The sequence below is a fragment of the Corvus hawaiiensis genome, chromosome 18 (genome assembly GCF_020740725.1).
Source record: "Corvus hawaiiensis isolate bCorHaw1 chromosome 18, bCorHaw1.pri.cur, whole genome shotgun sequence".
NCBI classification, from domain to species: domain Eukaryota; kingdom Metazoa; phylum Chordata; class Aves; order Passeriformes; family Corvidae; genus Corvus; species Corvus hawaiiensis.
Window position 1 is genome coordinate 5,825,232 of NC_063230.1, and position 27,892 is coordinate 5,853,123.

A 27,892-nucleotide genomic window follows, 5' to 3' on the forward strand; every position below is an offset into this window, starting at 1 on the left:
TTGTCAGGCTTTGCCCAAATGTGTTATAGTCATATCACTGCCAGTGCCCTAACGCTCCTTGGAGCACTGGCCTTCTCACTCTGTGAGCTGTCAAAAAGTGATGGTTTTGATTGACTGGATTTATCGCAAGTGTATAGTTCTTCTTTGGGATAATTTTTTAAGTGCAGTGAGCTTCACTATAAACTGTGCTCTGGAAATTCATTTGGTTATTCCTCAAGCGTGCTGTGGGCAATTAATTTTTATCTGTAGAACGTCAAAATAGCATTCAATAGTAAAGATGCCAGTTTTACTAAAGAACTCTATCCTCTTTAGTCTTTTCAGTTTCAGTTTTCAGTTGAATAAGATCAAAAGCACAAGTAAGTGTTTGACTCATAAACATGAAAAAGGCAAGAAATAGAAGTGTGGCAACTTATATGGTAACCAGTGTTACCATCTGCTTCTGGAATTTAGTAGGCAGTTGTACCACTTTATATTATGTGTGTATAGCAAACATATTACCTTCTTGGGGCATTTCTAGTTTGGGTTTTGGTTTTCTTAGGAGACTCTCACTTCAAATTATCTCTTAGTTATTTAGTCTTCTGTGAAGGCGTTCTGATTACTAGTAGGTGCATGGCAGGATTGGTGCATTTTTGACATCATGATGATGAAAATGTAACAGCAAACTAAGTTTTCTGTGTCCGTTCATGGCAGCTTTCAGAGCTAAAGGGAATCTGGAAGCTATAAACAAATATTTTCAGTGTCTTACGATGAAGCTTCATGTTGCTTCTGTTAACAGTACTTAGGGATCTGAGGAGGCAAAACTCCTGGAGTTTTACTGACTTTTATCAAAGTCAGAATTGAAATACGCTTGTGTGCAGCTGAGGTGGTGTTCAGAAGGAAGGAGTGTTTGTAAGGGTATGGTGTTAATTTTGTTAGCTGAAATTATTTAGTACTTCTGATCACTGTGTTGTTATGTCAAATATCTCAAGCACACAGTCATCAGTCTGCTTGTTGTGCCTTTGAAATGCTTCAGTTTTTAAGAGATGGAAATGACTAGATGTGTTTCATGTTTCTAATCAGCTGTGAGATACTGGGCTCAGCTACACCTGATCACTTACTTCCACCTGGAGTCTGTAAGACTGAAAGTGGAATGGAGATGTTGTCCTCTTAATCTTCCATCCCATGACATCTGACTCAAGTGTGATGAAGAAAACAGCTGCCAACTCTCACTCTTGCAGGAGGAGAACATCCTGATGTGTCTGGTCTTTCTGGTAGCCCATGCTTCAAGTCATGGCTGTTCTGTGGCTGTTCTCCTGTTAGCCTATGCTTCCTTGGAATTAGCAGTTGTTGTGATACCTGCAGTTTTTGGGTCTGCTGTGGCTGCTCCTGGTTTGGATAAAGTCAGCTTTGTTTTCTGAACTTTCATCTGTACTTGTGGGTGGAATGGCAGTGCTGGCAGTTCTCTGCTGTTGGAGACAGCAGGCTGGGCCAAGCTGCAGGAGTGTTCTCACTGTGGGCCATGGAACCCAGTGAGCTACTTCTGGTTTCTTCTTGGAGATAATCCTTGTAATCACATGACTTATGTTAAATTTTGTAAAATTCCATGTGTTTATTATTGTGAATTTTAATAATAAGTGGTTTGAGGGAATCTGAATTTTTCACCTTCTTTGGATTTTTTGTGGAGTAAGTTTTTTCCTGCGGCTGCCGTTTTTCTCTCAGTACTGTAGTTACCGAGCTGGTGGTAATGTTTTCTCAAATCCAGTGTTGCTGGTAGTTAGGCTGTTGCCTGAATACTCCCACAATGTTTTCCTTCCCACAGTCAGAAATAAAGGATGTTGCTCCCTAATAAGCCTTTCTTTTGCTGGCTAACGAGTGAACTCAGCAACATGGGTCACTTATAAAATATCCTCTGTTCAATGCCATTTGTGGAACGAGAACTAAAAAAAAGATTATAATTTGGAGTGGAGCTCTAGGAAGTGCTTAGTCCTTAGCAAAAATCCCCTTTAAAAAAAGGCAAAAACCATTGGTCAGTCACATGCATTTTGTTTGGCTCTAATTTGTGGTCTTTTCTGCTCTTCTGGATTTCTGATCTTTAATAGAACATTATAAAAAAAGACATTGCTTTTCATCTGTGTTTTATATTTAAAGTCTCTTTCTTTCTGCTTGTAGATTTGTTTGTAAATGCATCATAAACAGACAGCCCAGAATGAAGAAAGCAAACAGGAGTGTTGGCTCAGTGCCCAAAGTGCCTGGAGTAAATAAAGCTCAAACAAGTGAAAAAGCCAAACCAGAAAACGGCTCCTCAGTGTCTGCAGTAACAAAACTCTCCAAAACCGGGACATCGGCATCTCTTTTGAAGGTAATAACCAGTAGAACATTCTGATTATTTGTATTTTTTTACAATAAAGCTTTAAAAAGAGTAGAATTTCAAGGCTTGTCTGTAATGCAGCTTAGACTAGAGGTTGCATGGGTAGCTGGAGGGAATCTGGGTAGTTACAGAGCACTGGGCAGGGTGACAGGATCTTGTGTGTCATTCATGCTGTACTTCTCATACTGCAAGATGAGATGGAGAGCAATGTGCTGTGAAGGACTTGGCTGTTCTGCAAAAGGAGAAGAGTGGAAGTTGTGTTCTGACCAATGTTATTTGTGTGATGTTATGCTTGAATGGTGTCAGTGACTAATAGGATTTGATAAGAGTTATTTACTAATTCTGAAAAAAGAACTAATGAAGTATCTAACATCAGAACTTCTTTATATCAGTGATCCATGTCGGGTCAGTGCAGCTGAATTCTTCTGGCTGTTTTGGCCTTTGCTATGTGTTGAAGTACTGCTTGAGCTGAATTTTCACAAGTTGGTTCTTGCTCCCAGAACAAGTTCAAAGGTAGAGGTTTTCTCTTACAGGGCAGTATATGTAGGAGCATATGGTTTCCAACAAACACTCAGACATACTGAGGTGTGCTGGTGTGGAGTTTTCACCTGGGAGCAACCACATCTGGGTTGGATGGATGGAATGATCCTGCCTGGTCTGCCTCCTTTTCCTGGCATGGAGATGTGGCTGGATCCAGCTCCTTTTGCTCTCTGCAGCCCAGTGTGCAGTGCTGTGCTGCTGCTGCCCTGGAGCAAATGAACAGAGCAAGGAACAGGGTGTACAGCTGGGACCTGAACCACTGTCACTGACATACAGGAAGCCACGCAGGCCATTTAAGTAACTGGCAAATAAAGACCTAAAATTAAAGAAGTGTAAGGGTTGAGGTCTCTCTGTAATAGCTCAGTAGGATTACTGAAGTCAAAAGGTGTGTTCCATTTCTTTTCCTTTTCTTTTATGGAAGAATGGTTAATATTTTTGCTGATGAACTTGCAAGCCAGGTTTCAGGGAGGTTTTCTCCCAGTGCCCCTCCTTTCTTCCGTCACCCAATGCATCTTGCAGTTTTCTTAGCTTTAAATATTCTTTTGATGCTTGTTGACACTACTTACTTTATATTTCTAGAAACCTCTCAAAGCAACTAAAGTCCTTTGTAGTTTACTTATCAAGTTTCTTATGTCATACCTCTCAGGGAGATAAAGGAGGAGGATGATCTAACACTGAACAAATTTGACCCGGTATGCTTTCACAATTTTACTTATATTAGTAACACTTCTGGCTGTGTTTGGGTGTGGGATTGGAATTCATGACGACTTATGTTTGAGGCACAATGAAAGTTTTCTCTTGATTACTAAGGCTTATCTCAGGTTTATGTTACAGCCAGGCTTACTCATACAGTTGGATGTCTTTTACTAGTTATGGTGCTGTTGTGCCAACTGTGTGACTTAGTGATAGTGATGAATCTTCTTTGAGTGTTCTGTACTTATATAACAAAGTTAGTTGTTTGTGGGGGTTTTTTATTTACTGTTACTGACAAATCACGTAATTACTGGCTTGAAAGAAGTATCAATAAAAGTTGCATTTTAAAATTTTTTTTAGTATAATTTTATATTTGATACTGTTGATGAAACATTTGGCACATTGTTTTCCTCACAGAGGTTGTAAGGTATTCTCTTAGAGTTGATGAATTGGTGTGTGTTCTGAATTTCATTTAATGTTCTTTGACAAAAAACAAACACTGGTATTAAATAACTTCATTGCAATGCTTACTGATTTATTCAGTCCTTTGAGTTGGATATTGAATGAAAGGCCCCTATTAAAGAGTAGAAATACAGTACTATAACAATCTTGGTTCAGTCAGAAATAATGTTGCAAAACTGAAAATTATTTTGTAATTATAGTATCCTCCTCATGATATAACTATAGGCCAGTGTTCAGCTTTGGGTGGGCTTCTTTAACTGCATTGTTCCATACATTTGTCCTTTTTTGTGGAGTTTTCAAAGTGTGTGGACAATGAGCACAGGAAGAAACTTTGAGACCCGCTCTTCAGCACAGCTGAGCCTGCCCCGGGGTTGGTTTGTCTGGCTGCTTCTGAATGCGCTCGGTCGGTTCCTTCTCTGTAGTTTTTGTCTCCCACTTTGCCCAGGACTTGTGTAAATGTTCAGGACCCCACACACATTATTATTATAGAAGTTTAACTGCCAGCCACTTTTAGTTTTTAATCTGTCAAAAAATACAAATAATGTGTTCTTATTTTTAAGATCATTATTTTTTGACTTCTTCAGCTAATGAGCTTGTGATCCTGCTAACACTTCCAACTGCAATTAGACAGCAGCTGTAGTTCAGACGAATTGCAAAATCCAGTGTCCCTGAAAAGCCAGGACTTGGAGACCAATATTTGAATATTAAAAATTAGAGTGTGTTTTCAGCATTCATGTGTCTAGGCTTCTATTCTGTTTGCAAAATGCAGTAACTTAATTACAGATTGTTGTGAAGTCTGATGTTTGAAAAACTCTAATGCAGCAACAGCAATCATCAAAGAACATCTGAGGTAGGAATAATTATATATATATAAAGGGATTTGAATGAGGTGCAGTAAATAGGATGTACCTGTTGAGAAACTAAGATGAAATTAATTGTATAGGTCATTATTCAAGTTTCGTTGCACTGAAAGAAAGTTGTGAGAGGAAAACAGAATGTGAATTGTATAATTATAAAGTGGCTTTTTATACAGAAAATCAAAATAGGTCCTGGATGAACATTTCTAATTATGATATTTTCTAATTTTTCATATTCTAATGTAGGAGTTTTAATGCCAAGCAAGATGGAACAGTTCTCAGTAAATGGGAAAAAGTTGTTTAATAAATATACACCATTGCTTTTGCTTCGATTAAAAAGATATGCTACAAAAATACTTTGATTTTAAAAGTTCTGAATGGTTGCCATTGTGGGCCATTAAGAAGAGAGCTGCTGGTTTGTAATTTTTCCAAAGCTTTGCTAAGTAGTTTTCTTTGCCAAGAGTATAATGTTACAGCTTTGAGAAACTGTTTACTAATTGGCTTCAGTGGAGGCAGTGCCTTCCAACCTAGACCAGGAATAGTTTATGGGTAAGTCAGAAGAAGAATGGCTGTCTTAAATTCCTTTGTTCAGCAAGGACTGGAGATGACTAATGTCTGAAAGTGTGTATTTTACTTAGGTTTTTTTTTCTTCAAGCTGAGTCACATCTTGACCTATTTGGCTTGATAACATGTATTTGTACTGTAAGTGTCTAAAAGCTTAGTCTAATTTCCCCACTCTTTCAGCAGGGTAAAAATGCTGACAGCTCATAGTCTGTTTGAACTCTTCCGTTTGCAGGGGGGTGGGCAGATTCAGCAGCAAAGCAGAAAATCACTGTTCTGTGCCTTTTTGTAATACCATGGTTTAGGTAATAGTTCCACAGGGTTGTTTCCCTCCCCCTCTACCCCCATGCCCACAAAATCAGTTTCAATTAGGTACAAAATCTAATTAGATCACAGGACCAGGACTGTTGTACACCCGTAGTTTGTGCTCAGCCCATCCTCCCCACCTGACTTGGGTGGGCTTTATGGGTTTTGTAGCCCTCTGACATGATTGCTTTCCTATTTGTATTTCCATCGCCTATGCCTGTTTGCATGCCTGTGTGACACGGCAAATCAAGGAGCTGGTTTGACTTCTGGGATGAAGAAGCCCTTGGAAAAGCCTTGTTTGCACAGCAAACAACAATGGCATTTTCACAGCAGAAAAGCCAGCTTTAGATGCACACCAGACTAGATCCTTGGAGTGATGTGTTCTCTTCCAGCCTTTTATAAACCTTTTTAGAATGCTACACTACTTCTGACATGATTCAATAAAAGCATTCTTGTCCTAGAGGATTTTACCCTTACAAATAGATGTTTCTATCTGTAAATTTTCTATATTTCTATCAATTGCATGCAGAGCAAATATGTTCTCCTCCCAAGCTCCCTTTTGTTTTGCAGCTGCTCTTTGTAAATGGCACAGATCCCATCCCTGCTCTTTCCACAATGTTGTGATCAGTGTTCCTAGCTGTTCTGGAATTGGCACTTGCAAAAAGAGACTGTAGAGAATAGTGTGACATGCAACTATTTTTTAAATTAAGCAAGTGTACCTTTTTTCTTAATGTATAGAATTGTAATGTCTGGCATATAGTTTTTAATGTGAATATGTGTGGGAGCTGGAAGTTACAAACTTGCAGACGTGATGTAAAGCAAGTGGTTAAGTCCTAAGCACTACCTTTTAGCTGGGATGTTGGAGGAGAGTTCAAATGTGTTATCCAGCTGAATAATTTAGTCGCTCAAGGAATGCTGCTAGCACAGCTGTTTTCTTTTAATTTCTTTTTTTGCCCATATAATGGGAAAAATGTTGAGCGTATTTTGATTTTCACCATTTGAAATATTGCATTTTAAAGAGTATAAAGTCTGCCAATTAATGCTTAAGAGCTTAGTATTTCCAGAGTCTGCTTTATGCTGAAAGATGTGTTCTCTGTTTGGAAGAATTCTCTAGTTGTTGAGAATCCTGTGCTTGCTGCCTTGTCACCTTCCAGGCAGATTTTGTGGCTAACAGTAGTTTCAGGAACAATCATATGAGGTTAGACAAAAAGTTCATCAAACAAATACCCCATTTCTGAGAGTTCCTAGTAAAGAGCATGAAAGCAAAGCAAGGATATATGGTGAGGGTGGCTTTCCCCCTGCTTCTGTCCTAGTTTCTAGTGATTTGTAGTTTAGTATTTTGAGCTAGAAATTGTATTTTGCTAATGTTGGATTGATTTTTGTTCTTCTTTGATTTGATGTTTTTGTTGTGAATTTGTCCACCAGAAAACATTTGATCATATTCAATTGAAGGATATTATACTAACTTCCTGGTATTTGGTGGTTTAATTATCTAAGAATTGCTTTCACTTTGATGCATAAGCAAACTTTCAGTCAAAATTGAGAAGTTTTATGCTATGATGTGTTACTGTGCTTTAACTGATTTTTTTTTTTTTTCCCCCTTCTCTTTGGTACTTGAAACATTAAGAATTTTTTGGGGAGGGAGAGAAGACTCAGTTTCAATGGTCACTCATATGTAAGGAGTTAAACTTCCATTTCAGTTTACCAACTCTGCACGGTGCAGTGCACTTACACTTTTCAACATTCTTGCATGTACTTTTTAAACTGAGGGAATCTTTAACAGTAGAAATGTTGGCTATGCAGACTTCTGGGCCAGCTGCCTTAAAGCTGCTTCTTCCCTTTCTTTCAGACTAAGAGTAACGATGACCTCTTAGCAGGGATGGCTGGTGGTGGTGGAGTGACAATGACCAATGGTGTCAAGACCAAGAAGAACACTTGTGTATCAACAGCATCTCCAGCTCCAGGGACAACCATGAACAGTCTGGAAAACAAACCCAAAACTATTGCAGGTAAACAGATATATTGATTCTGAAAGGTGGAAGCTGGGGAGCTTTTTATTTTCATTTAATATATTGAGGATCCATGCTGCCTATTGAAGTGCTCAGTAACACCACGGTCAAATCACACACCTTCTGAACTCTTTTCCTGTTTTTAATAATGTAATTGGTTCTTTGGAGGGTGTTCCTTTTAATTTTTTTCAGTACTGACTATGCAACTATTATATAAAATGAAATAATAGAATTAATTTAGAGAATTGCAGATTTTTCTAAAATTGTCTGTTTAAAAAATCCATGACATAAGCACTAAATCTCTAAGATGGCTTGTTATAGTGAACATTTTGAACATTTTGTATTGCTTTATAGAAATAAAGTAAGAGGGCTTTCAGAAGCTGTTCAGAAAAGTGAAATCATTTAGTGTGTTATCGATATGGATTGAAATAGGTCTTGCCTTCCGTTGCTGTGTTTTGGATTCAGTAACGCTTGCAAAGCTGTAAAGCATCTGGAAATAAAGTAATAATAATCTATCCTCATTTTTATGCAATGAGATGAAAATACAGAAAATAGAAAATGCTGAATGTTGGGTTAATGTTTACTTTCAATGTTTTCTATGAAGTGTATTTACCAGTGTGATTCAGAAAATCAACCACTGTGTTGCTGATACCAGGCACACAGCCTTCTGTGACAGATACTGTATTTTAAATTCATGTTCCTAACTTTCAAAAAACATACAGGTACAAGTTCTACAACGAAGCGTAGCATTTCATCTGGAAATAAAGAGTCAAGCTCTTCTAGAGAGAGAATCCGGGATCGTTCTCGTTTGAGCCAGAGCAAGAAGCTGCCTCTGGCGGGCCAGGGGCCCAGTGACACGGTGCTGGCAAAGCGCTCCCGCAGCCGCACCAATCCGGAATCTGATATCCGGATGAGCAAGTCCAAGTCAGACAATCAGATCAGTGACAAAGCTGCACTGGAAGCAAAGGTGAATGATCTTCTGACATTAGCAAAAACTAAAGATGTGGAAATCTTGCATCTGAGAAATGAATTAAGGGACATGCGTGCTCAGCTGGGACTCAACGAAGATCATCTCGAGGGGGATGAAAAATCTGAAGAGAAAGAAGCCGTTGTTGTCCATCAGCCAACTGATGTAGAGTCTACACTGCTCCAGTTACAGGAGCAAAACACTGCCATCCGAGAAGAGCTCAACCAGCTGAAGAATGAGAATCGAATGTTAAAAGACAGACTAAATGCTTTGGGCTTTTCTTTGGAACAAAGGCTAGACAACTCTGAAAAGCTCTTTGGCTATCAGTCTTTGAGTCCAGAGATTACAGCTGGCAACCACAGCGACGGTGGGGGCACTCTGACATCTTCAGTGGAAGGTTCTGCTCCTGGATCAATGGAAGACTTATTAAGTCAGGATGAAAACACTCTCATGGACAACCAACACAGTAACTCCATGGATAATTTAGACAGTGAGTGCAGTGAAGTTTATCAGCCACTGACATCAAGCGATGATGCCTTAGATGCTCCATCATCTTCAGAATCTGAAGGAGTACCAAGCATAGAAAGATCTAGGAAGGGAAGCAGTGGCAATGCCAGTGAAGTATCTGTAGCTTGTCTGACAGAACGGATACATCAGATGGAAGAGAATCAACACAGTACAGCTGAAGAGCTCCAAGCCACGCTGCAAGAGCTTGCAGATTTGCAACAAATAACACAAGAGCTGAACAGTGAGAATGAAAGACTTGGAGAGGAAAAAGTAATCCTGATGGAGTCTTTGTGTCAGCAAAGTGACAAGTTGGAACACTTCAGCCGTCAGATCGAGTATTTCCGGTCCCTTTTGGATGAACACCATATTTCCTATGTAATTGATGAAGACATGAAGAGTGGGCGCTACATGGAGTTGGAGCAGCGTTACATGGAGCTGGCAGAGAACGCTCGCTTCGAGCGGGAGCAGCTGCTGGGGGTTCAGCAGCACTTGAGCAACACTTTGAAGATGGCAGAACAAGACAACAAGGAAGCTCAAGAAATGATAGGGGCATTAAAAGAACGGAATCACCACATGGAACGGATTATTGAGTCAGAGCAGAAAAGCAAAACAGCTCTGGCTTCTACCTTAGAGGAGTACAAAGCCACAGTAGCCAGTGACCAGATTGAGATGAACAGGCTGAAAGCTCAGCTAGAGCATGAAAAGCAGAAAGTGGCTGAGTTGTATTCTATACACAACTCTGGAGATAAATCAGATATACAAGATCTTCTGGAGAGTGTCAGGCTGGATAAAGAAAAAGCAGAGACCTTGGCCAGTGGTCTGCAAGAAGAGCTGGCACACACCCGCAATGATGCCAATCGACTGCAAGATGCCCTTGCTAAGGTAGTGCTTAAAACACTGTTGCATTCTAACATCCCATGTACATGATGACCTATTGGCCTCTGTAGTTCTTTTAGAAGTAAAAGATTAATTGTGAGGTTCATTGGATTACAGTAATGTTAGGACTGGTTACTTTCTCTTTTGTTATGAAAAGGATGGCAGTATTTGAAAAAATTATATGGATACATTGAGCTACAGGGTAACTGTTGTGTTACTTTTTAAAAATATTTAAACTCCACAAATTATTTCAATGGCCAAACTTAAACAGTATTTAAGATACTGTACTAATGTAGTGCTTAAATTGCACACCTTCTGCAAGACTGATTAGGTTTTGGATGAACATGTTTACTTCCAGTTCTGTTTTGATTCAAATATTTCTAATTTATGCAGTAGATATGTCTAGTAAAAGCATTTACTGTAATTTAATATAAAAGCAAGAATCACACAATTTATTTAATAACTTTACATATGCATTTAAAGGTCTGTCTTCCTGAAGAGACAATTTATGCCAAATTTAATGTGTGAACTATGTATTAGCTGCAAATGAACATGTTGGTCATGATCACGAACCTGTTAGAATCAACCTTAATTTGGGGTAAAAAAAAAAAAATAATTTTAATAATTGAAGCTGGAGAGTGCTATTAAAATAAAAACCACTGAAACAGACTTAAAAGCAGGGTATTTTGTCTATTAAACTTGGTGCCTGCCTGCATTGCCCACCCCAAGACACAGCCTTATTTCTCTTGTTTTTCTGACACCTTATTTTTGCGGTTGGGTTAATGTTCCGGTGCCTCTGATCGTAGCCTGTTACTTACGTTACAGTTTTATGAGGTAGGATAAAAAAGCCTCTTCCCCTGCTCCTGACAGGGAGAAGTCAACCACTTCTTCCCTTCCCTGTTTTTCTTTTTCAATTTAATAGTTTATCAGACTCCTCTGAGAACTGCTTCAACTCACTAATGCACCTTGCACACAAGTGTGAAACTTGCTTAAGGAAATCACTCATGACACAGGTCCAGCAAGCACTAAAATTGATGCACAAGAGAGCAGGCTTTTTCTTTTTTGGCAAGAGAAAGGAAGGGTAAAGAGTTTTCCCCACCACCCTGTCCCTTTTCCATGGCAGCTGGATGTTAAATTGGATCAGCTGCTCATGAAACCTCAGCCATGGTACAACTGCTTCACTTGTATGCAGGGCACTGCTGTTAGAGTAGCCAGGAATGCTCATATACCCAGCCTGGGAAAAAAGTTTAACTTTGGCTTAGGAAAACAGTTGCACTAGAACATTGCATAGTCAAAGGCTTGCACTTCTATATTTTTCTGTTTGCAGAAATAGATTGTTAAATGTGGTAGTTACAAAACTGAAAGTATGTTTAATGTTCAACTAAGATATATTCTTCAGGTTGAAGATGAATACCGAGTGTTCCAAGAAGAAGCCAAGAAACAAATTGAGGATCTCAATGTGACTCTAGAAAAACTTCGGGCAGAACTAGATGAAAAAGAGACTGAGAGGAGTGACATGAAAGAAACAATCTTTGAGTTGGAGGATGAAGTAGAGCAGCACCGTGCTGTGAAGCTTCATGACAATCTTATCATATCTGATTTGGAGAGTAAGTATTACGCATTTCTCTTGAGAGAAAGGATAATTTAAGAAAAGCTCAAGAAGAACACTGTAATTCTGAAAATATTTTCACTTGTCTTTTGTATGTCTGAATTCAAGTCAGACTGGGTTTTGCAGAATGTTTACACACTGGGGAAGAAAAAAATCAAGTCGGCTTAGCTATTCTAGACCCACTTGGTGTGGGAATACAAACCTGTGAATAAAGAAGAAATATGAAATCTGCTAATACCGTTTTCAAGTTGTTCTTCAAAGCAGAAAAACATTTAGTAGAACACATGTTTACTGTGTACCTGTCTAGCTCTCTGTGCCTTAGTTCCCCCTCTGATCTTGAAGACCTGCTCAGACATTCCTACCACGGGCTGGAATTCTGCAATTAATCTCCATCTAAATAAGAACGTGGGCAACTCTACCCTGGCAAGCTATATTTGCACAGTGCTACTTACAGAATTCAAATATCTGTTAGTCTTCCATGTTATTCAAAGATGAAACAAGATAGCAAAAAAACCAAAGCATGATTCCTTCTAACAGCAAGGGAAATATTCATAGAAAAGGTTCTAAATTGGTCTGCTATCAAGAAAAGTTAGTATCTTAAGCAAGCTAAATTGTTTATTCAAGCTCAGTATCTTCAGACATGGCTGTGAGTGTTGTTTCCCTGAGCAACCCTTTTTTATCTTGAAAGGCAATCACCGTTTCTCTTTACAAAATTGTTCTAAGTTTTTTCCCTTTCTGTGCTAAAAGACAGTCATTTTGTAGCAAAGACTCAAAAAAGTTGAACACTTTTCTACTTGTTTTGTTTTGTCCATTAACTGAAATACACTCATACAGGGAACAGCACCATAGTCAAGTAGATATTTAGGTATCTGCCCAGCAATACCTGATTACGAGGCAGCTCTGATTTTTAGATTCTTCTGCTTTGTGGGTACAAACTAGCTGTCAGATACTTAATTTCAAACGGTAAAAATTCAGGCAGACAAACCTCTGCCAGGGGAGAAATTCTCAACAAAAATTGCGACAGTCTTTGTTATTCATTGGTCTTGAAATAGTTTGGAAAATTCATCTGGACCAGCCAATGTCCTGACACGATCTTTTCGGAGGAAGCAAGCTGTTATTTTAGTTACAGGCTGGAAGGAGAGTGGCATCTAGTGGCAGTAAGAAAGGATGGCACCCGAAAAATTATATCGACTTTAAAAAGTGTATTTTTTCTGACAACTTTAAAATGCTGTTTATTGTAGAGTCATAGTTAAACCTCTTACGGGGTTTTGAGGTAGTCTCTAAGTACTGACAGCATAGAACATTGTGAAAAATCTGGGACTTAGAGGTAGTACATACAACATTTAAAAGATAGAATTCTAAACACAAAATGGAAAATTGTAACTTAAAGGATTTACCAAAGACAGACTTTACACTTAGGAGAAAGATGCCTCATAGATGAGGTGGTGAGTGTTAATTCAGTTTAATGATTAATCAACACAAATAGTAATGTAGGAATGGAAACACTCCAAGCACTGGTACTTAGGGCACACTTCACTGTGGGCTTTTCAAACACCAAAAAGAGGCACAAGGAACCTAGAACGGAACATTTTTCACAGTAATCCGCATATTGAACTGTCATATTTTAGCTGTTAATATGTCTGGCTGCAGAAACAGGGATCTCTTTGATGTGTGCAGTAGGATGCAAATTGCATTGATTAAAAACACACAGTATGTTCCAGACATCCATCCAGATGTGGTGAGAGCTGCAGTCACTGCAGCTGAGCTCGTTACTGGTGGGATGAGGAGTTTTAAGCATAGTGCTAAAAGGGCCTGGAGGGGAAACCTAATGAGGACCAGCTGAGGGCACTTGTTTGTCCAGCCTGGAGGAGACTGAAGGGAGACCTTGTTGTGGTCTTCAATCTTTGCTCTCTGTGACTGGTGACTTGAGGAAATGGCTGGAGCTAAATCAGGGGAGGTTTGGGCTGGATACCAGGAAAAGGTTCTTCACCCAGAGGGTGGTTGGCCACTGAACAGGCTCCCCAGGACAGTGGTCAGAGCCCCAAGACTGACAGAGCTCAAGGAGTGTTTGGACAATGCTCTCAGGCACAGGGTGGGTTGTTGGGGTGACCTGTGCAGGGCCGGGATTTGGACTCTGTGATCCTGATAGGTCCCTTCCAACTCAGGATATTCTATGATTCTATTTTATGTAAAAAGTCTAAGAAATATTAAAATAACCTGTATGTTTTATATCCTCCCTACTGTGCTGAGCTGGAACAGGCAGTGGGGAAGGCTGACACTGCACTAGATGGCGCGTTCCCTCTGGGTTTCACTTCTGACTCTCAAAAACTCAGTAGTCAGGTAGCCCAGCTGGCACATTAGTCATCCACAGTAACTAAGGGGGAAATAGAAACCTATTATTCTCCCAAGCAGTTAATAAGAGTTTGTGAGGAAATTTTTTCTGGAAGAGTTTGACTCCTGATGTGCAGAAACTGTGTATTTGTAGGTTAGCTTACCACTTCTCAGAGGTTTCTTCTGAAGAACAAAAATAATCATTGCTTGTTCTCTTAGCACAGGGTGCATGTGCATGTAGGTTCTCCTAGTCTGTAACTATTTAAGTCAGTAAATTTTTAGGACAAGGGTAGGTGAGCTAGAAGGTGGATATATTTAATTTTCAGTGAATAGTTCTTTTATGGAGCTGACAGCGTTAGTTTTAATTCTGCTATATCTCATTTGAAAAGGATCTTGACAGCAGTTATGAAATGAAATGTTTACATTACCATATTTTGTTAGTACTTGTTCTTTTTTTTCTTTTTTCTTTTTTTTTTTTTTTTTGCTAATGGTGGTCCCTTAAAAAGTCAGCTTTCTTGCTGTATAGGCGTATTGTCTGACATGATGATCTCAAAAGTAAGATTGATCTACAAGTTGCCTGAGCTTTGGTATTTGTACCCATTTCCTCTTCCTTACAGAAGGAAGCTGTATTTCTTAAACTACGCTGTGTATTTGTGATTGTGCTGGGATAGCTATTTCTAGGCTAAAGAATCAAAATGCTCTCCCAGTAGAAGGCATGCCTGTGTTACCAGTACAAAAACTGTGAGAGTGTCCATTGTGGAATTGCCTGTGTCAGAATGGCTTCATTTAGTGTCCTTTCCCAGGAATTGTCATGTCATTTTTTTCTGAAACTACTGCACGTATCTGAATATTGTTAGTATTTTTCCCTTATGTTTTCACCAGAAATGATTGAAATTAAACAACTGAACGTTGATACTCATTTTTATTTCAAAGTGATAAATTCTAACTGCTAGTTATAATTAGTAAAAATTGCAGATATAGAACATCATGATACCTTTTCCCTGGTAGCCTTACAAAATTCTTCCTCCCACCCCTAGCTCTAGTTGTAATGGTTTTCTTTACCATTTGTAGTCTGCACGTCCCATAATTTTTTTTTCTGCCTATTAGGTAGAGGCAAGGCCTTGTCAAACTGTGGTTTAAATTAATATAATTTTGTGAAATGTAGATGTAATTGGATCATGCAGTAAAACACAAGCTTGCTGATTTGCCATTTTTGATTATCCTATTCATTCATCAGAAGAGTCTCCTTGTTCTTCATTTACCCTAACGTGTAGTTACTTTTTCTTTTATCTCAGTCTTCTTTATTGTCTGTGATCCTTAAAAGAAGGAGACTGGATAATGCTAGAAGTACCTGTCCTACCATACTGAAAATTTAGGCATGTGGAGGTGGAAAGAGTTTGTGTGTGTTAGAGAAGAATGTGGAGTTTGTGGGGACGCAGAAAGGAAAGATGCCAAATCGCAACTTCTACGTATTTTGACTACTTGAATTTTCAGGCTGTAGTTGGTGGAAGAGGTGAAATCACTTCTATTAGTCATCATTTCTCACCGCATTTCAAATTCAATTGCAATTTGGTGGGCTGTTTTTTTTTAATCTCCTTGATTGATTGAGGAGGAGAAAGAGCACTGTTTCCAACATCTGCTGTAAACTGCTCTGTATTGTTTATGGTACCTGCAGCATATTCAGACCATTGTGTTTTACTTCAAAGCATAAATACACTAAAATGTAATGGTGCGTTTCATAACTCACAGAAGCTCAAAACAGTGGCACTACACAAGCTTTAGCTGTGGGTGCATTTATGGTTTCTGGTTTGTAGTTATTTTTAGATAGTTTGCTTTTAGTACTACTGCAAATTTTGTTTTTAAAAACATTTTTTCTTTGAACTATTTTAAAAGTGAAAATGAACATCAGCTTGACTTGTTCCAAAATGTATTTAAAGGGAAAGGTGGGGGTGATGCCTTGAAGTGGCTACCTGAAAACAGAAGCTAGACAAGAATAAGAGAATAAAAGTAGCTTTTTATTTGAGGGCCTTCAAAGGTACACCTTGGGAGTGTAAAGCCTACGAGGGGCTCCACCCGAGATGGGTGCTGGGTCATGGGTTCTTCACACTTTTATAAGTTTGGTCCGTTTGCATATCAGGGTTAATTCTCCAATTATAACTTCAGTTAATGATGTAATTACCCCAAGTTTGCCCCTCCTTTTCAAAGACTTTTAGTTTACACATTTTGGGGACTGGGACAATCAAGGTGTCCTTGAAGAGCAAAGCTAGAGAGGCTTTGTTACGTCTGACCAGCACGAGAGAACAGTAGTTAACAGGCCACATGAAACTTCAGAGTTACACGCTAGGCAGTACAGGATTTGAAAAATATAAAAGTTAAAACCTAAGGCATCAGGGGGAGCAAGTTTTATAACTTTGACCTAAAGCTGGCTGCTTATTTCTGAATTTAGCTCAAACAAGTTGTGTATAAAGAGACAAGCTAAAAATTGGAGGGCTTTGCTTGAGTATCATGGTAGCATGAGATTTGAGTGGCCCACCCTGTAGGCTTATCTTCAAAGCTTAAAGATCAGCTCGGTGCAACTTGAAATGGGCAGTCTTACAAGGAGGAGATAAATACAGAAGTATCTGTCTAATGTTCCAACTTTTCCAAGTTTGAAAGGTTATCATGTTTTCAGGCCAGCTGAGGTTTATATGATTCTTGTAAAGAAATTAACTGTGCCTTAAAAAGTCCCTGTACTTGGTGCTGTTGAGGAAGGTTTTGTGTTTTGAATAGCCTAAATATATTAGGCATGTTCAGTCATGTTGTGGAAAGAGCATTGCTAATATACAGGAAAAGTATTTGTTTCCAGCAGGTGTTAGGATAATTAACCTGAAGAAAAAAATGCATTTAGTCAGTTTCTTCATCATTTTTACAGTTTTTACGGTCACACGATGCTATAGAAATAAAACATCCTAGAATCCAAGACTCAGTGAAGTGACACACCAATTAGAAATTTATGCTGTGTTCTTCTTCATTAGTTGCTTTGTTTTAAGAATGGAGTCATCAATCACATTGTCCTTGTGTATTGAATAAAGTCACAAATGAATAATAATTGCAGTAGCCAGTCTGTCAGACGCCACACAGGAGCTGCTGGTGATCGGGCTGTGAACCCTTTTGTGTTGCTGCTGACAGATTTAGGGGGACCATCTTTCTCATAACACGAGCTCACAGACTGTTTGGCCTTTTGCTGTAAATATAGTTTGCTTTGACCTCAAATAGTAGCTTGATAGACAAGAATGTCAGATTCTTGGGGACATGAGTTCAATTTTATCCCTGTGGAAGGCACTGCTGCGAGTATTGTGTCAGCTGCTTTGTGGAGAAATTAAACTGTGAATCAAAAGGCTTCGTGTAGCTGCAGCTTATGTTTGAGGAGAGAAAACCCCCAGACATCCATGTTTTTAGGATCCTTTCATGTTAAATTACCTACCTTGTTTACTTGCTCTTTGTTATTGCTTTGTCATTTTAATATGGTGATTTGGGATTTGTATAAGAATTGACTTGCTTATGCTGCTCACCTTACCAGTCACAGAGAAATGTGTACCTATTAACACCCTCTGGCAAATTTATTCCTTCTCATACTGTGTTTCTTCAGATGTCTTTGGTTATAAAAATATCTTCTCTGAGTAAGTCTTCAAAAATATTTGCAGGTCTTTTCAGTTACTCATTTTTAGGTAAATTAATCCCTGACTAAGATCTTACAGGGAATTTAACTTTTTTCCCAGATACAGTTAAAAAACTTCAGGACCAAAAGCATGACATGGAAAGAGAGATCAAGAATCTTCACAGGAGACTCCGGGTGGGTAGAAACCGAAAAAGTTAATAAATTGTAAGCTTAGAATGTCATAAGACCAGCATATGAAATTGTGAAAAGATAATATGATTAGATATAATGCCAATAAAATAATTATTTCTGAGAGACAGGCATAATGGGAATATATTTACTAATCTATAGGCACCAAACAATGCTAAAAATTTCTCAGTGTCACAAAGATATGATGTTGGGTTTAGGAGAAAATGTTCCTGTGTATTTTGATGTGGAGTTTAATATTATATATTCTTTTCCACCACTTTGAACATTTTATTTGTCTCCAGAAAAGAAATTAATGACTTTCAAAGTCTAGTTACTTCCAGCAAAACCTCTTCAATTTAACTTGGAGTTAGGTTGTGCCTAACACTGGACGAGTGCCTCTGCCATTCCTGTAAATCGTTTCCTTTAACAGCATAGGAAAACTATGAATAATAAGGATAACTTTTATTTTTAACTTCCAAATTCATGCTTCCAGGAGGAGTCAGCAGAATGGCGTCAGTTCCAGGCAGACCTGCAGACTGCAGTGGTTATAGCCAATGATATCAAGTCCGAGGCCCAGGAAGAGATCGGGGACCTGAAGCGCAGATTGCACGAAGCTCAGGAGAAAAATGAGAAGCTCACTAAGGAGCTGGAGGAGATAAAGTCACGCAAGTATGCACATGACAGCAGGGATATATGGTCTCTTTTGCAGGGGAGGTGCAGTTTTGGAAATCCAGATTGTTAATTATTGAGACTCCAGATGTTTTTAAATCCTCCCACTGTGAGGATCCATATTTCAGCAAGCTGCTTTATGCTGCTTTCAGCGGTCAAAATAGGTACACTTACAACAGCAATATTTGTTTCTTTATACTGTATACTTCATCCACACAGGGTTTTACGAAACCAGGTTGGAGTGGAGGATTTTTTCAGTTTAACAGCTAAACATGATTTCGCTTCCCACAGCGTGAAAAACAAGCAGTGTTGGCTTTTCTGTACCATCATTAATATTTCTTATTAGCAGCCAAGGCTTTTGGTGTGGTTAAAAACACAGCTGGGTTTTTACCTGAGAAGAAACCATCATCTAGTTCTGGATATAACCTGTACTGTTTTCTTTCCACTGATAATTAGAGGTGCTTTGTATATAAAAACAAAAATAATCCAAATTGTGATGTATTGTGGCTTGAATTAGGTGCTCCAGATACTTAGAAACTGAGTCTTTCAGAAGTATGAGTGTCCTCAAACAGGAACATCTTGGACAGCACCATTTGAATCCTGACTGCATTGTCTTTAGGGGTCAGATATGTATATAGCTTACAGTAATGATGTTTGTTGTGTATATAGTGAACAATTGTTTTCTGCATGAATGGGAATTTTGTAGGATTTACATCACATTTAGCCCAGTATCCAACAGGATAGGAGATAGCACAGGCTGTGAAACTTGGGGAAAAGCTGATGCTGCCTGAAGATGTATGCCAGAAATATATTCTTACCTCCTTAGTATTAAATTGTTTTCCATTTATTCAGGTGGAAAAAAATTCTCCCCTCTGAGATGATTATTTTAATGTGGAATCATGAAATCCTTAAGTATTAATTTTTTCCATCTGTGTGTGTGAGAGAGATAGGAGCAGGAATTAAGCCTTATATCAAATATTGATTTGGTAGACTTTTTTACCAGATGCTAAGCTCTGTTGCTGACAAATAGTAAGAATTTACAGTGATAATTTGGGTTGATAATCTATTTCTAAATTACAGTGGAAAGAAAACTAGGTTAATGTAATAACCCATTTGGACCATAGATTTTAATTCAGCTTCAATTTGTGTTGATTTTTTTAAGACTTTGCATGTTAAAATGTTTTTTAAATACCCTAAATGAGCTGCACATTGACTTCAGGCAGGAAGAAGAACGTGGTCGAGTGTACAATTACATGAATGCAGTAGAGAGAGATTTGGCAGCTCTGAGACAAGGAATGGGCCTGAGTCGCAGATCATCCACCTCCTCAGAGCCAACTCCCACTGTGAAAACACTCATCAAGTCCTTTGACAGTGCCTCCTCCCAAGGTGAGTTCCACCAGCCAGAGCAGCAGCTGCACCAGGCTGCCCTTCTGCATGTGTTGACGTGGTCACCTCTGATGGCTCAGCTAAGAGGCAAGCTGCTTTATCCTGTCATGACCTATAAGTGATGGCTGAAACAAACCAACCCAAACTGGACTGCAGAACAGATTGTTCACTGCAGTTAAGTATAAGCATCCTTTTATTGTCTTGTCTTTTTTTTTTTCTTTGCTATCGCATTGCCAGTGACTCATATGCTGGATGCTTTGATTCAGTGCTCCTGTATATTAGAAATACATAAACACATATGACACACATAATTATAGCTGGAAGCACAGCTGATTTCAGCCTGATTATTAAAATGTGAACTTAGTGTACCAAATTAAGCATTTTAAAAGCCATGTAATAGCTAGAGCTGAGTTTATTTCTTTTAATAACTTATGTTCTTATGTTCAGAGCTCTGATGAAAGTTAAAAGTAAGATCCAGCCAGTATCACCTATTTGAAAGATGTAGGAAATATTTTCTAACATGAAAAGAGTCTCACTCTTGAGACTTTACTATGATTCTGATTGTGGGAACAAGTGCTGTTCTTCTCTATAGATGACCAGAATAAGGAGTCCAAGTTATTATTCTGAAATGAGAAACACTTGGGTTTCACCTTTAACTGCGTATGAGACCTTGTATGGATTAAAATATTGCCCTTGCCAGGTCTTTAGATTTTGAATTTCATGTGCAATAAAGTCTGATGTGAAAAGGCTTGGTCTGAAGCAGACTAAGTTAGCAGAGACTTACAGTACAGCACTGTATACAGCAAAGCTGCTTTTGACTGCTTAGAACCAGGAAGTTTAAGATATAGAACCATCTCCGTCATTTAACGATTCTGTAAATGCTTCTATTTCCATGCTTTCTCTTTTTGTTCATAGGTATTTACAGTTTTTTACTTTTCTGGTGTTAATTTAGAAAGTTTTTTTAGTGTGTTACTGGAGGAAGGTGCTTTCTTGCCAGAGTTAGTTTAGTTAAATGATAAATCCCCTCTTCCTTCGTTGTAATCTTTTATTTCAAACTAATATCTGCCTTCTACCTCAGTATTCATGCTAATCATGTTGTTAAATAATCAGATTACTGATTCACCAATTTAGAATTTTTCTGTTTCGTATATTTCTAAACATGTTATTTGTTTAATCCCAAAATTTAGGTATATAATGTCTAGTGCTTGTGGACTTTGATTAGAAACTAGAAAGGAGAAGCAGGTGGTATCGTTTATCTTTCTTGTATTACTGGCAGAGCCAGGAGCCTGCTGCTATCTCTTTAATTGTCTGAAGATCAGAGAACTAGTAATGCCATGATTTACATCTGCCAAGGTAATAGTATCCTGCACCTTAGCCTTGTCCACCCCCAGCAAACTTACGCTTTTACCATGGATGATAGAAAGACAGAAAATGAAGGTAATTGCAGGGGAGTAAATGTGTAGGCATACTTTCAAATGACTTTTCAGTCAATTGCTAATTGAAATTCTGAAAGTGTGATCTGGTAAAACTGGTAATGTAAAGTACAAGGTGAGAGTTGGCTTTAGCAGTCTCCTGTTGCACTGCAGAACAGTGTCATGCTCACAATGGCTTCCTTTCCATGTTCCTCCTAGTTCCAAGCCCTGCTGCTGCCACAATTCCTCGCACTCCCCTGAGCCCAAGTCCCATGAAAACTCCCCCAGCTGCTGCTGTATCCCCTATGCAGGTGGGTGTCTTATGACTGCACTTAATCCTGCTCTGTGAAGAAGACTGTGTGAAACTACAGGTGGTAACATACAAATGTTGGCTGACTTGTTGGGGAAATAATGATAAAATGTTGCCTTAAGTAAGTAATTACTAAACTGTTCAGTCTAACAAGAGTCTTTCACTGAGAACCATGTTGGAAATTTGGAAGTTCTTGTTAAATATTCCCAACCATTGCTATTCCTGTGCTACTAAAAATCATGAGAGGAAGACTTTATTTGCATTCCTTAGCTGTACAGTTGCTGTTAGTCAGTTCTTAGTCCTGTGCCTGGCAGGAAAACAACAGTAATCCCCTTTGGCAGTGGACTAAGGTCTGTGCAGAATCTGTCAGCAATCATCAGTGTAAATGTATCTTTCAATACAGGCCTGACGAGGGAGGATTGAAATAATTGCAAATTTATGATCTTTGTTCATTTTGTACTGACAGGGTTTGGCCAGTGTGTGATGGTGCTGTGTGTTTTGTGCTGTCCCCTCTGAAGCTTTGTCCTTTTGCTCAGGTACTGCAGCAGCCTGGGTGCACTGAGATGGCATTGCCAGGACTCTGATGTTCAGCTTTATAGATCGTTGCTGGTTTTATTATCTCACTTGCTGTGTGAAGTGAGATTTTGGCAGAACCCAACAAGTTTAAGGACAAAGCAGAGGGGACCAGATTCATAAAGAAAAATAAAAGAATGTACTTTGTTTTACTCCTTCAATATCCATGATTCTCCTGTTGCCTTCAAGACACTGCCATCCAAAATTCCAAAACTTGATTTTTACTGTAGGTCAGCGTGATTTGGTAATACATTCTCTCTGCTTGAACTGAGGACTCTGTATCCATATTAGCTTTTAGTCCTCAAGGAACAGTACCTGGAACAGATTGACTGTTCTCCTGTTCTCAGACTAATGCAGCTTTTATTAATTTAAGAGTGAATTTCATGAAACAAATAGATAGCCTTAAAGCAAAGAGAAAGAATTAAATGTTTTGTTGGGAGAGCTTCTGCTGCTTCTTGTGGTTCAGTCACTCTTTACAGCAGTTTTCTAAATTAGTTAAATGTGACAAGTTTGCTAACAGATGCTTTGTTCCTATTGATGTGTCTTTATATTTCTGTTTGTTTCTGTGCTCTTGTAGGAGAAGGCAGACTTAATCTCATGTTCTAAAGGGCCGAACTAGACCTTTGGCAGACAGAAGACTTTTTGGTGAAGCCTAAGGCTTATCTCACTTTATTTACCTGTAAATTAACCATGAACCAAAGTAATCTCTTAGAATACAGCAGAGCTGCTCAGGTTTACAAGCTCTTGTTTGATGTACTTGATCTGCCAGAATTACTTGAATTTTGAATTCAACTTCTGGTATAGACCCAAGTCATTAACAGCTGGATACTCATTAGTGGGAAACATTGCCTGAAAAACAAAAAGGAGGGTGTGTAAATGAAAACAGCTTCTATTGTCTTTCTGAAGATAGGTGGTTTTCTTCAAAGTGCTTATCGAGTAATTATCGAGAAGGCAATTTGGTTTCATGACCTCAGTTATGTGAATATTTTCTGCTCGAGAGAAAGGGGGTTGAGTTTTCTTTGTTTTCATATTGCTGCCTTACTTTCTACTGTTGTGTTCTGTGGTATTTTTTTAAACATTTTTTTTGTTTGTGCTCTCTTGAAATTGAAAAGCAAGATTTTAATAAGTAATCACAATGTGAGTTGACTTATTGGCTCCCACCTTATAGAAGTCATCCATGGCTTAGGGTCTTTGCGGAAAGGTGGATCTCTGTATGGGTGTTGCAGTTTATTATCATTAATCTCGGTTGCTTTTAAATGCTATCACAGGGGAAATATTTACATGAATACCTACTAAGAACCTGGCACAGTGTTGATACTTTGATAAGATGGATTGGTTGCAAAAAATATTGTCCAAGTACAGATGCATCAACCATGTGCTTTGTCTTTGGACTGTGTCATGAATTTCCTCAGTCTTGAAGAGTTTTTGTTTGCTTGGTTTGTTTTTCTTTACAGCTGTGTGCGCATGTGTAAGGAGATAGATTCTTGGATATTCTGCAACCCAAAACAAACAAAACCCTTTCTGGCTTCAGGTCCAAGTCTGCAGTGGAACACAGCTGTGTTTTACTATGGCTCTTAGCAGTACTGTAGAACAATTTAGGAAGAGAAGTATGAAGAGAATGCTCTTCAGAATGTGAAAACACCCTTGCTGGGTTAGCCCAAAGCTTAGCTGGTCTGGTATGCCACTGGGAGTGACCAAAGCAGATGCCTAGGGAGGAATATAAGGACAAGGGAATATATCTGCTGCTTTCCCTGGGTACTTTCTTTTTCTGTTTTGTAGCTGGAGGGCTCTCTGAAGCAGACATGGTTTCAGATTTACAGGTCACCACTGAATGTCCTGGTTTGCTTTGAGCGTATAAACTTCCAGGGTCCAAGCAATTTAGTGTCAAAGACTTCCTATATCTTAACTAGTTAATATGTGAAAAACTGTGTTTGTTCTGCAATTGCCATGTGTAGGTGCACTGGCATGAAGTGCAAAGTGATCATAAAGAGGTACCTGGATAGTGGCTGATGGTCATGTTTCCTTCCATAGCTGACAACAGACACAAGAGTGACAAGTCAGAAGCCAAATATTTGGAGTTGAAGTGATTAGCTCATCCTGCCATAGTTCTGTTTCAAATTTAAAGCATCTCCCAGAGACCTGTGCACCACTACTAATACATAGATGAAGGCAGGTGAAAGTAGATAAACATCAGTTGGTTCATTTTCCTCTGGTTTGCAGTGTATTAGTCACTGTGTTACTGCGGGCAGCTGTAAGATATGTAATAAGGAACCAAACAGTGCAATGCAGCCCTGGCTGCAGTGTCAACAGGAGCAAAAAGACAATCAGTTTGTTTTATTGCAAAGAGACAAGACCAATACACAGTAAGTTATCAGTTGAGTGATACAGCTGCTTTCTGACGATATCCATAAAGGATGTTTGTTTTTAAGTGATAAAGGTACATGGCTATCCAGCTCTGTACATACCTGTGTTTCCTGGTTGAGCTCTGTACTCTCCTGTCTTTGCAGTGCCAGTCCCAAAGCTAACCAAAATGAAATATTTTTATTTTAGCCTCATTATCCATTTTAGCTGTTTCCTGGGATGGGGAGATGCAGTTAAATGGCTCACTTTGGTACAGTTCTTGTCCTTTAGTTAGGAAATATTTGGGGTTTTTTTAAGTAGATGATGTAAGTGTGGAATACTAGCTCTTGGGGGAAGCTGTTGTGGGCATTTCTGTGCATGGCTCACAACCACAGTCACTTTCACCTTTAAAGGTATAATCTTTGTCATGCATGTGCAGGACATTGGATATATGAAGTGATGAAATTCTTCATGCTGTACGTTGGCAGTTGTTCTCTCCATTTGACTTCTAGCACAAAAGCATAACTCTAGTTTGATTCTAAGTGATGAATAAATAGCCCTGTAATCCTGCCTGTGCTATGGGGTGCTGTAAAGTATATACCGTTAACTTGTTTTAATCACAATTCTGGATTTGTCTGTCTTGCCTACGTAATTTGTCATGAGAAACATCTGACCTTTAGTATTTTATGAAGATAGGACTCATTTAACCTTGGGCCAGATGGAGACCTTGAAAGAGTTTTCATGATAAACACGTTAGTGGACTGATTATGATTAAATATTGGAATCTAATAGAAAGGACAGGGTGAATAAAACATGAACTATAATTTGCAATAGGCTCTTTGAAATTATTAATTTGAAATAATTGTGGGTGATCCTCCATGAGTCTTCAGCAACTGAATCTGAGTTTCAGTAACTATAAGGGTAATTATTGCTTTGTACAGTTCACCGTGTGAGACTAAAATGCTTATTTTAGTCCTATTCAGTGCTTACTGAATTGTGATATAAGTCTTAGCATATCTGTGATCATGTCCTTGCTAAAAGTCATATATTGCTAAATATTTTATATGAAACTTGAGAATGCTCAATTCGTAGCTATTTAGAGGAGAACAAAAATTAAACTGACCTGAGAAGGCAAAAAAAAAAAAATTTGTGTTTTATTACATCTTCGACAAATAATAAAATGTCTCTCTCCATTTGTTCCCAGAGCATCTCAATTAAATATGTGGGAACAAAAGCTCTTGACATTCTGAATAAACTCCATTTTTTCAGTAGTGTTTTTCTTAGCAAAGAGTACTTTGGGTCACTGTACCCATTACACCATTATCCCAATTTTCCAGGAAGAGGCACAAAGCTATAAAGGCTTATGTTAATAACACAAATCATGCACTAAACCCTTGGCTTTATATAGGGGGTTGTATTGGTTTAAATAAACACATCAAGTTTAACCAGAACAGGTTTGTTCAAACAAAATATAAATGAAGGTGAGAATTAATATAAAAACTGCAAGAGAATTCACAGCCTTAATTTTTGACATTGATCTGAGGAACAGGTTTCAGTTTAAAGAAGTAAATGTTGCAGGATTAAGGCATAGTCAGACTGGCAAAAGTAAAGGTTTTTAAAGTAAAGAAGGAAAATTTTTCAAAGGTTCCTTTAATTTCACAGTTCTTTAAAAATTAGTAATACTGTAATATCTGAGTTTCGAAAGCTGATTCTGCAATTCCACATTTGTTTTTTTACCTTCCAGTTAGGTTTGACAGAAGTATTTTTCCATTTCAGAGGCATTCCATAAGTGGGCCAATCTCGGCTTCAAAACCCCTTGCTACACTGACAGACAAAAGACCAAGCTATGCAGAAATTCCTGTTCAAGGTACTGATTCAAGTTCATTTAAACTTTGGTTTTAGCACTGCTATTAATACTTTTAAAAAAAGTTATTTAGTATCCAAGACATGATCATGTTACGTACTTTTTATTATTGAAATATCTTCATAGAATCATAGAATATCTCATGTTTAAGTTCTTTTTATTTGTGTTTCACCACACGTGGTGGTGTAACATAAAGATGCTTTTTTGAATTTTCAACAGAACCACAATTGCATGCTGATAACTTGATATTATTCTGACAAGTTTTAGTGTGTGCATAAACTAAGACCACTTGTAAAATCAAGATAAGATAATTTCAGGGACATATCTTGCAGGTGTCCCAGATACTAAAATATCCCACCTCTGGGGTTACATTATTTGTGTGGTTGCAGGCTTTTTAACCCCCCGAAACGAAACAAGGATGATGGTTGGCATTGTATTGCATGTGAATAATAAAATAAATGTATTAAGTATTGAATCTTCAGGAGCCAGATGAAAAATTGAATGGAATCAAGTGTTGATTTATCTATTTCCCAATATTTCCCTGTTCTGTGAACTTTGTTTTGTCTCTCAAAACACTGTTCACAATGTGCTCTTCCTGTGAGAATGAATGGCTATCATGTGTTGGGTGTAGCTCTCTGATTTATGCCTGCTTTAGGGGCTTTTTGTGTGTAGATGTTTCTCAAGATAATCCCCATATGACTCCAGGCAGAATATTTCCTCTCAATTTAGTATTCCTGAGGCCTGATGTTTTCTAAAGGGTTGGGTTTCTTATTTCTGTAGCACTTCACAATAGTCTGTATGTGCCAGATTTCCTTCTTGCTTTTGTTGAATCCATATTGAGGCTATTTGTACAATGCAGCTGCAGTTTTAATTTTAGAAACTTTGATATTTTTAGGAATATTGAAATGCCTTTCCAAGAAGATAATTCAGGATTCTTTAATTATTACAGAGTTCATGGGTAGACATAAGCTTAAACACAAAATGAGTGGTATGTTTTACATGGCTTTTGTGTTTTCCTTAGAGTCAGTGAATGCAGGAGCCAGGACTGTGTTCCAGTAGTGAGAGTGGCAGACAGAATTCCTGTTTACAGCCATACAGATATATTTTTAATGTATGTCTGTAGCAATGTATGTTTCTTATGTCACATCTTCAACTAATAAATGGGGTTTCACTTTCCTTAATCCTTGTTTCCATGAGGTTTTATATTCAAATCACTGTCTTCTAAGTGTTTCTACATAGGAGTATGTAAACCTTTTGTTTGCAGTTTTTACTTGAAGGAATATTTCATAATAGGAAATAGCTTTGTTTTGTTGCTACAGAAAATTAATTTTGATGTAGTTTTTTTAAACTCATTGGCGTTAGGCGGAACTAATCTTGCAATACAGTATGTAAAGGCACCTTTTAGACTCTGCTCCATGGAGGAAGAAAGGAAAAAATGTGTAGTTTT

General features: G+C 38.3%; 1 protein-coding gene across 2 annotated transcripts in view; it reads left to right on the forward strand.

Annotated features, from left to right (window-relative positions):
* The window catches only part of SPECC1L (sperm antigen with calponin homology and coiled-coil domains 1 like), a 63,539-nt gene that overhangs the window by 11,640 nt on the left and 24,007 nt on the right, over positions 1–27,892 (forward strand). For both annotated transcript variants that reach the window (XM_048322755.1, XM_048322754.1), the window contains exons 2-10: positions 2,149–2,338; positions 7,616–7,775; positions 8,498–10,131; positions 11,525–11,732; positions 17,824–17,897; positions 18,385–18,560; positions 19,780–19,946; positions 21,578–21,669; positions 26,358–26,448. In XM_048322755.1, the coding sequence (XP_048178712.1) occupies positions 2,186–2,338; positions 7,616–7,775; positions 8,498–10,131; positions 11,525–11,732; positions 17,824–17,897; positions 18,385–18,560; positions 19,780–19,946; positions 21,578–21,669; positions 26,358–26,448 (2,755 nt within the window). In that variant the 5' untranslated portion in view covers positions 2,149–2,185. The remainder of the gene's footprint in view (positions 1–2,148; positions 2,339–7,615; positions 7,776–8,497; positions 10,132–11,524; positions 11,733–17,823; positions 17,898–18,384; positions 18,561–19,779; positions 19,947–21,577; positions 21,670–26,357; positions 26,449–27,892) is intronic.